At 46.3% G+C, this 10,000-nt stretch overlaps 1 protein-coding gene across 2 annotated transcripts in view; it reads right to left on the reverse strand.

Annotated features, from left to right (window-relative positions):
* ctnna2 (catenin (cadherin-associated protein), alpha 2) overlaps positions 1-10,000 on the reverse strand; it is a 413,529-nt gene that overhangs the window by 374,766 nt on the left and 28,763 nt on the right. For both annotated transcript variants that reach the window (XM_062520942.1, XM_062520937.1), the window contains exon 2: positions 3,918-4,024. In XM_062520942.1, coding sequence (XP_062376926.1) covers positions 3,918-4,019 — 102 coding nt within the window. In that variant the 5' untranslated portion in view covers positions 4,020-4,024. The remainder of the gene's footprint in view (positions 1-3,917; positions 4,025-10,000) is intronic.

Genomic DNA, 10,000 nt, shown 5'->3' on the forward strand with positions numbered 1-10,000 from the left:
ACACCAGGAGGGCAGAAACGTCGGAGCGGATACTGTGCCACCCTGAAATGCCAACGTGACTTTGGGATAAGGTGAAAAACAATCTCTGTGACACCTTGTTTTAAAGAGCACAGCATGCTGAGATAGCGCCACGCGGATATGCAACGCACAGAGGCGTTACTGTCCACTGTGTGACAGGAACAGAAGAGCACGATCATCGTTCTCATTGATCTGCATAGCAGTGTTTCCCACACATAGACAAATTTGTGGCGGTGCGCCACAGATTCAGCACCGGCCGCCACATATTGCGTTTCGTTATTCTTTTATTTATTTATTTTGAAACGCTATTGAAAAACACGCAGCATTCGTAAAGCTGAATTTCCTTTCCCTGCTCCCTCTCTGTCACTCACGTGTCTGTCTCTCATACACACACACGCACGCACACACACAGCCCCTCTCCTCCGTGCACACCGCTGCTGTCTGTCTCCATGAAAACCAACGAGATCATCCCTGGAAGCGTGGTCGGTGGTCGCACTGATGCACCTGACGCTGCTCGGGTAGAAGCATAAAGTTCTCCCGCAACTTTTGTAGACTATGCGTGCAACTTAATTACCAAACAGTAGAAGTAAACTCATTCTCCTTGGCCCGCTCTCGTGCGTGCGCAATGGACACCCGCCCTCCACATGCACATTTAATCCAAATAAAACATTCACAATCGCGAACGCATTGACGCACAGAAGACGGCTAGCTAAATTACTGTTATATTCGGTTAGCATCATTAGTAGGCTATGCTGCAGACATTTGATTAAAACTCTTGCATTCAAGTTGACTGACCAACAATGTTTTTCAACTCCAAGACTTAAAAGGGCCTGTCCCAAGGAGAAAAAGTACCTTGAAACTTAAACACATGTGGGTAAACTGAACAGTCCAACCAGTAGAGTATAAGCTTAGCCTGCTACTTTGTTTACAATATTTTGAGGCTTCAACCAGACAGCTGAATTTAAGAAGTGGAGTTGTAATATGAATAGTAGGCTATAATCTGCATAAAGTTTGCTGTTATGAATATCAGAAATGTCAGTGGGCTATATAATGTAAATAATTACATAATGTGTGTGTGTGTTTCAAATAAAGACAAGCTTCACATCTTGGTAAAAAAAATCATTTACATTATATGAAAGGAGAGCGATAAAAAGGCGATGCAATGAAAAATATGGGTGCACAAATATGGGTGCATCCCCCCCCCCCCCCCCCCCCCCCCCCCCCGACAGACATGGGGCGACCACCACACATTGCCTTCTAATCTGTGGGAAACACTGCATAGGGTTGAATTACCATTCAGAAAAGCAACAACAGGATTATGTTGCACACAATCGTGATGCCGTCGCGCCATACCACGCCAAAATGGAAAAGGCATCCTTGTTTGTCATAACGTTCTATTGGCTCAACGTCTTCTTCAAAAAGAACAGGAAGTTGCACTACATTGAAATCTCAGCCCTCACAGCCCTCCACGGTATGTGAGGAGTGTGGTTGAGATTAGCAGGCAAAGAAGTAGCCCTTTCATTGACAATGACAAGTTTTTTAAACAAACAGTAGCCTATGCACTTTCATTGACAATCATTTTTTAGTAGTATTAAACTGTGTGTATTACAAGTTTATTTTTGACCACACTGCCGTCTCAGGGTAGGACACAATCTGCTCAAAAACAGACAATAAGAGGAGCACACAAAAGGACAAGTAGGCAGCGTTTGGACAGACAAGTCTGTGAGGGCCGTGATGAGAGAAAGTCTAGGATCTTGGACAGGGCTAGCTCAGACCCTCACACCTACATGAATGTAAGTGTCCAATATGTGAAAATAACTGTTCTATTGTTTCTATAGTTTGCATGCCTCCTCGAGCATATCCTGTTTGCCCTTCAGATTAATTGGGTCACAGAAGGTCACTAATTGCAACTTTGCAACTGGACGGCACAAGATCTAGATGACTCGTCAGTGCCATGGACAGCAGCTAGCGGAGAACACTGTTGATGATGCCTGTAAAGTGTAACTGTTGATGAGCGTGAAATGACTACAAGCCATTACTGCCTCGGAAAAACGGTGACTCATTTGGTTGTCCTTGGAACAATGTCAATGTCTTAACATTGTAAACCACCCAACGCAGCGGACCGCGAAAAGCAGCTGACAAGAGCCTTTATGCACGCTTGTGTTTTGCTGTCTTGTCAGGGTCAGGTAAGGGCCTTTGCAGCGAGCTCGCTTGATTTCTTTAGTTAACATTTTAACATCTACCCTTTTCAGCGATGAGTCACTCTATGAGAAATAAGCTGCGAGATGGAAATAGGAGGATAAGAAGTGTGAAGCGAGGAGTCTCTAAAAACGAGAATGGAATGCGATTTGCTGAGCTGCGGCAGCGGCAGCGTTTCACAATGACACACGTCTCTGACCTCCAAAATGCAAATAAAAGAGTCAAGGTGAAAACAGGTGCTTGCGTACCTGTTGTTGCTATGATATGTTATGTGGCTGAATAAACCCTCTGGCTTACGCCGAGCAGACACAGACTTTAGCCCCGAGTCGGAGTGTAGTCTGCTCAAAACAGTGCACAGCATCTCATCGCACAACACTGTGCTACAGTACACTGTATCCAGACAGGACACATTTTTAATCAGTTTGATTTTGTTGCTCGTGCTCAACTGAATCACATGCCAGTGTTTCCCATACATTGACTTATTTGTGGCGGCCCACCACAATATCAACACTGACCACCACACAATGATTTTATGTTGTACTACTTAAACTAGATGAACTCCTTTCATTGTACGCTATGCACACCTTTGTGCAGCCTCTCTGTTCCTCAACAAACCTGCATGCACGTTTAAAGAATACATTTTTAAAAATCCAGCAAGGATTGTTGTTGTTGTCTGTTGTTGACGACTGGCTAAATCGCAATTAAATCGAGTTAGCATCATAAGTACGTTGCGCAAATTTGTTTAAAATTTGCGCACAAACACACTACCACCACAAATAGAATTACATTCCGTGGGAAACACTGCATGCAGTTTTGACTTGGTGTGCTATTAAACATTTTTACTATTTTTACCTGAGCACCTCACTTATTAAGGAGCCTCATTGTAGGAAGGTGTGTCATAACAGCCTATAGCCACGTTACAATTTAAGATACAATTTAAGTCAAGTGCCTGAGGGTAAAAAAAAGCGTTTCACTGAGAAACACTGGCCTAGTCTGATATTGGAGGCCAGGCCATCATGCAGGCTTCCCATTCCCAGCAGAGCCAAACCAGCGATCTCGGATTCCCCAACATCCCCAAGATGTTACAGAAATAGAAAATGGAGTAGTAGGAGCAGCTCTCCCGCGTCAAATCCAAAACCCTCATACCCCCATGAGGACGATAACATAGAAGCTAAACAAACACCGCAGGCAGCGCAGTAGACAGAGCTTTGTGTGACGGCACATTTCTGATGCCAATCTGACCTAGCCACTTCACAACACCAAGAGCTCCGAGGGCCTGAAAGCACAGGCACATTAAAAGAAAACTCCGGAAATGTTTCACATAGATATCTGTTTTTCAAGACCACCAAGTACTGTCAATATGAAAACAAAACAGTGCAACCTAGCCAACAGCTAGGGTAGCCAGGCAGCTACAGTGCTACACAGGGGGGCATGATTTAAAAAAAAATTTTACTGCCAGTACTGAGTGGCCTCGAGAAACAGAGATCTAAGCAAAAACTGGTCGGAGTTCTCCTTTAAGGCCTGAATTCTGAGGCCCACATCAGTGACAGCTGCCTCTCTTTGGTTCTCACGTTTCAAACAGGCGCACCGTCAACACTGAGGACATCAGAGATGACCACAGGCCAGAAAAGAGACACCCTGGCCTCTAGCAGGACTGGCCGCGTGAAGAGAGACACACGCACATATCCGCAGGCGCTTACCTGTGTGACCAGCGGCTCCAGCAGCCTCTCCACCGTCAGGGTGCGGATCTCCAGACTCTTAGGGTCCCATTTCAGCAAGATGGGGGACGTAGCACTGGTCATGGTTGCTGTAGAGGAGGAGAAGAGGAACGGTGTCAGAGAGAAAGATAGAGAGAGGCAGAGGGAGAGAGGGAAACAGAGAGAGAGAGAGATGCTGAGTAATACAGTATGTTACCCTTGTGGTTTAGGCCCTTCACACACTTGGCGAGGGAGACCAGAGGGCATTAAAGCTAACAGAGTGCAATATACAGGAGAGAAGAGCTAGTTGAAATAGGAGTTCTTCCTCAATGGAGGAAAGGCTGCTTACATGAATGGACACTGGACAGAAACATCACGCCATACTGTACGCTTTGTATAGATCATAATCAAGTAGGAAACACTGACTGAAAAAAATGCAGATCAACACCATGTGTAGAATCTCCACACATTTCTCCCATGTAGCACTAGAACCTCCACACATTCTACCATGCAACACTAGAACCTCCACACATTTCTCCAAGGCAACACTAGAACCTCCACACATTTCTCCCATGTATCACTAGAACCTCCACACATTTCTCCTAGGGCTGGGCGATATATCGATATTTAAGATATATCGATATTTTTAAAAATGAGATATGGAATTAGACCATATCGTATATACCGATATAGTTCAAATTTGCGCTTTGATTGCTCCAGGCAAGCCGCTGGCTGGAGGTCTATGCGCTGCTCCTCGCACCCCCACCCGCCCCTCCTCTTTCTGACACAGAGCGGGGTTGCACACAGCACCTAAGTTGTGTCCCTTAAGTATCAACCATAACGCTTATGTGAGGAATTTATTTAAGGGTGTTGCACTTGCACAAAATGTCTTAAATGGTATCCTTAGGTAAGGAAATTCGTTAAGTTATTAAGATTTTCATTTGCATTGAAAGGGATTTTCTGGCACGACAAATTCCAGTTCCCACGGAGATTGTTCGTTTGCTAATATGTGCATGCTTTTCTGAGGGTGAAATGCGGGACTGACTGTCCAAAATAATATAAAGATGTGAGCACATATTGTCAATAAAATGGCATAGCGAATAACACGACAAATCTGACAAGAAACTTTGACCAGTTTGACGGGTGACGCAGCCAAGGCGCACCTTAGAACAGTGACGTTAATTTCACGATGTTATACTGTACATCTAATGTACCTATCAGTAGCTAATGTTAGCGATAAATAACTCAACAGGTACGTTCAACATATGCAACTAACTAGCTTGCTATTAAGTTATGCAATTAGAAAGCAATCCACCCAACACAATAGCCTAAAGCTTTATGATCTATAATCTTACCGTGCTAATTTTCGGTGACATTTATCCATTCATCAAGTAAATCCTGAGACATGAATTGAACTATACTAGCTAGCTAGTTAGATATTATCCTCTGGCTGTCATCCAAAGAGCAAGACCATTTGTGCACCAAAACATTTTTGTTACATGTTGCCTGGTGAACCAAACCAAAGCTCATAATGGTAGGCTATCAGTTAGGACGACTTGAGCAAGCTATGTTACCACTAGGCCTAAATAAACGACATAACTTCTGATAGGCCTATTTGATTGAAGAGTAATATTAGCAGAATATTTATTTATTTTCAATTGTTAAAAGTGGTTAATTAACTACATTTATCAGAATTGACTCAGATAATAATATGGGTTTTCCTTTAGGCTGCTGGACATTTGTGCAACGGTTTGAGGGATTTCTTAAGATAATAAGGAGAAAACTCAAATACATGAGGGAAAATGTTAAGGAGGATACTTAGAGGTGTTTGTGTAACTGATCTTATGTTCAGCTTTTCTGGCCGCTTTTCTGGCCGCTACTTTGCGGGAAAAATATCGGGATATATATCGTATATCGATATTCAGCCTAAACATATCGGGATATGACTTTTGGTCCATATCGCCCAGCCCTAATTTCTCCCATGTATCACTAGAACCTCCACACATTTCTCCCATGCAACACTAGAATCTCCACACATTTCTCCAAGGCAACACTAGAACCTCCACACACATATTTCTCCCATGCAACACTAGAACCTCCACACACACATTTCTCCAATGCAACACTAGAACCTCCACACATTTCTCCAAGGCAACACTAGAACCTCCACACATTTCTCCCATGCAGCACTAAAACCTCCACATATTTTTCCCATGCATCCACAAGCATGAATGTCTTGTCTGTCTCAACTCATGACTAGATGTAAATACCGCATTTCTCACATTCTGGACACAACATTCAGTGGTAAAAATGCTGCATTGAATCCTAGTGAAGGCTGACTGCAAAATGTTCATTGTGAATAAATAGCACAATAGCCTCTTTTTTTACAACATTCAGTTGCACAGCTGTTAGGATGCGTGTGGACCAGACCTCAGACCTGCGGAGTTGCGTGTGACGGGCATGTTGGAGGCAGGATGGGGGAGGAAAAACATATCTGGCCAGAGTGTCCAAATGGCCCGAGCCTGCAGGAGCGCGGTCAGGAATGACAGCACACAGCCACGGCCTGTCATCTCTTCTCCTCCACCAGCAAAGCCTCTTCATCTCAGTGGAATCTATATTCATATGTGTGTGTGTGTGTGTGTGTTTATATATATATATATATATATGTGTGTGTGTGTGTGTGTGTGTGTGTGTAGGCGCGTATGTGTCTTTTTAAAAAGAGGAATGTCTGCCTCTTTTCAAAGCAAAGTATGAAAGAGACTAAATGCATTCCCCTCTGCCTTTCTCTCTCTTTCTCTCTGTCTCTGTCTCTCTCCCTCTCTCCTGCATGCTCTCTCTCTCTCTCTCTCCCTCTCTCTCTCATCACTTCTCCAGTCAGTCAGAGTTACTGCAGATAGCCTGTGATGTGTGTGTGTGTGTGTGTGTGTGTGTGTGTGTGTGTGTGTGTGTGTGTGGGTTTGGGGGGTGGGGGGGGGGGGATTGCGGATTCAAATGGGGGCTTTGAACAGGGCTAATGCATGCAGGTGCTCTGTGATTAAGGCTGAAGCTTCACAGGCACTGCATCCTGTGGAGGTACTCCCAGGGAAGTACACAAGAAAGCCAGCCACCTCCATCTGAAGATAGAGAAGGGGGGCGGGGAGGAAGAGCAGGGGGGACAAGCAGCAATCCCACTGCACAAACTCAGAGAGACAGGCTGGAGAGGATAGGAGGGGTTGGGTGGACCAATCCTGCCTTCTTACGCGCAGATAAGCCATCATTATACAGTCACAGCTAGCGTACATCACCGTGTACTGTATCAACATTCTGAAGGGCTTCAGTATTGACAAGATGAACATTCTGAAATCCGAAAAGCAAATCCATTGAATTTATACAGCAAATAATAGGAATTTATACTGTGGCATTTTCTCACATTCTGGTGCAGTAGCTGTTGACCAAAGTTGTGGTCTGGGTGCTAGCACGGCGATGTGTACTCCCCGCACCACATCTGAACAACGCGAGCTGTGATGACAGCTACAAAGACCAGGTGCCGCAGGAGCAGATAAAGGCACAAAGGAACCACCACGATAGCAAAGTGGAGGCTCTTCACACAAACACGAGGCGTACTCGCGGGACTCGGGCAGAGCGGAGCGGAGCGGCACCCCACCCCATGCCTCCCTCACACACACACACTCTCTCTCACACACACACACACACACACACACACACACACACACACACACACACACACACACACACACACACACACACACACACACACACACACACACACACACACACACACACACAGTCAGATACTGTACGCTGCTGCTGCTGTTGCTACTGCTGCAGCTGCTGGCTTTTAAGATCCCAGCTGCACCCACTAAGAGGAGAGATCAATGAGAGAGTAGATGGAGCACTCACTTATTCAGAAGACCAAGAGGGCTTATCAGTACTTATTTTTCCCCCTCCCACTGATAAACACACACACACACACACACACATACACACAAACCCACTGATGGTTCGGTCTATAGTGAGATATGTTCCCAACGCTCATAGCTATTAGACAGCTAGTGGGCTGTAATAGGAAGAGCTGGGCGAGCAGTATAAAGCAAGAAAAGCTCAGTGATAATTGACCAAGGTTAAGTGTTCCTACAGGATTCATTCACCAATGTTCTGGTACATAATGCACTGTTGGACTGTGTCTATAGCAAAATAAAAACCGGCTTGCACTCAACTATCTTCCTGTGTAATGTCCTTCTCTACTGTATGCACTTCCAAACACTGCTGTCCTTGCTACATGTATCCTTACACGTCCCTATGTCCCCAAGACACTTCAATGTCTGCTGTGCTACAGGTTTGCAACTATTAATTGACGCTTACTCTATTTCACTAGTTCACATTCCTCCACAAGACATAAAAGCATAATAGAAGAGCATGTTTGGCGAAGTCTCTGGCCAGGGTCCTGAAGTGCTTCACGGAATCGTGTCGGAGTCGACTCCGCAGGCAGGAGTTGGGCAGGATTCCACCATGCATGCCTTTATTCTTTACCGATGGAAGACGGGAGGCGTAAGGGGAGGTGGTGGGTATGCGAGCGGAGTAACGCCGTTGCTGAAACTTAACAGTAACCTGACTGATTGAAGAAGGAGGTGTGGCAAATTCCGTCATGCTCCTCCCGAACTTCCGTTGTAAACACCATTTCATTTGGTACCAAAAATATTGTATACATTTGAGGTTGTCAGGGTCTCTTTACCACTGTAATGGTGGGCTATGCTAGCACCAGCCTTTTAAAGGCAAGTCATTTGGAGCGGCTGCTTCATAATCAGCACAGTTTTCCCTGATAGACACATCCTGATACAGGACTCTGCTCAAGGACTGTTTGCTCAGATGATCACAAACAGGTGAGGTGACAGCCACTGGCACTAGTAAACACTCACCTGGATCTCCCCCCGCCACCCCACCCCAACACTTTCCCATAAACGTCATCCCTGGTGGGGGTTCTTGTGTGGCTCAATGAGACCCAGACTGGTGCATTAAAGTAGACGGCCATGCTGAGGAGGAAGTGTTCCTCCTCTACCTGCTCTATGGTGGTGCTGGTGCATCATCTCGCCTGCCCCCTCCCCAACACCCCTCCATCACCCCCACACCACCAACCTCCCCTGTTACCGCCATCTGCTCCACCGCGTGCTTTATGGGCCGTGACACAGGAAGCCCCCGGGAGGAAATGACACGCCGCCACCGTGAAAATGGCCAACCTGCCGCTGATCAATCTGACTCCCCTCTCTCTGACATTTCTTGACATTTGGTGACATTTGCAGGGAACGAGCGTCTCTGTGATGATATATGTTTACAGCTGCAGCCAGTTCATTACGCCGGGGACTTAAATGCACTTGACTCGGGGGCACGGTGTCATTTAACTGACTTAGTGCGGGCGCGCTCAGTACCAGCCAGACATCTGCCGCGCCACGCCGCAACGCACCACCACCACCACCACCACCGCGCGCTTCGCTGACTCGAGGAGACGCAAATGGCAGCACGTCACCGCGATCCGCCGACGCGCCGCGGTGTGTGTGTGTCGTAAACATGCCCCCGCGCGCGATTGTCAAGCCGTTTTGTCAGTCTAGCAGAACGCTATCTCTCCGAGCCATTCGACATTTTTAAAAATGTCGGGGAGAGAATACGAGGAAGCTCCCTGTCTGGGCCGTCCGTCACCCCCCCGGTCTCTTGTTACCGCGGACGACTGTTTTGCTGATGCAGCCTCCTGTGTCCTGTCTCCTGTCTATCTGTTTCTGCACTGTTCAACAAATGGAATCTTCCCCATCTCTGCTTGTGTCCTTGCTCCCCCATTCTTCTCTCTCCACTCGGCCGGATGTGCTGGATGATAGTGGCTTCCTCGGTATCATTGTGTCATGATGAGGACCCATTGTCGGTGAACGCACGTCACTTCTCCTCGGGATTGGAAACGGGGCGATAATTATGTTGTTTTTGTGCCACGCAGCTCCCGTGATTAAAGCAAGGGTGATAATGCAGGCTAAATTTGTCTCTAGGAAGAGTCTTAAATGGGCACTGCCTATGCCCGCAGAGTCTCCCTCTCTCCCTCTCCATCT

The sequence above is a fragment of the Sardina pilchardus genome, chromosome 2 (assembly GCF_963854185.1).
Source record: "Sardina pilchardus chromosome 2, fSarPil1.1, whole genome shotgun sequence".
NCBI classification, from domain to species: domain Eukaryota; kingdom Metazoa; phylum Chordata; class Actinopteri; order Clupeiformes; family Clupeidae; genus Sardina; species Sardina pilchardus.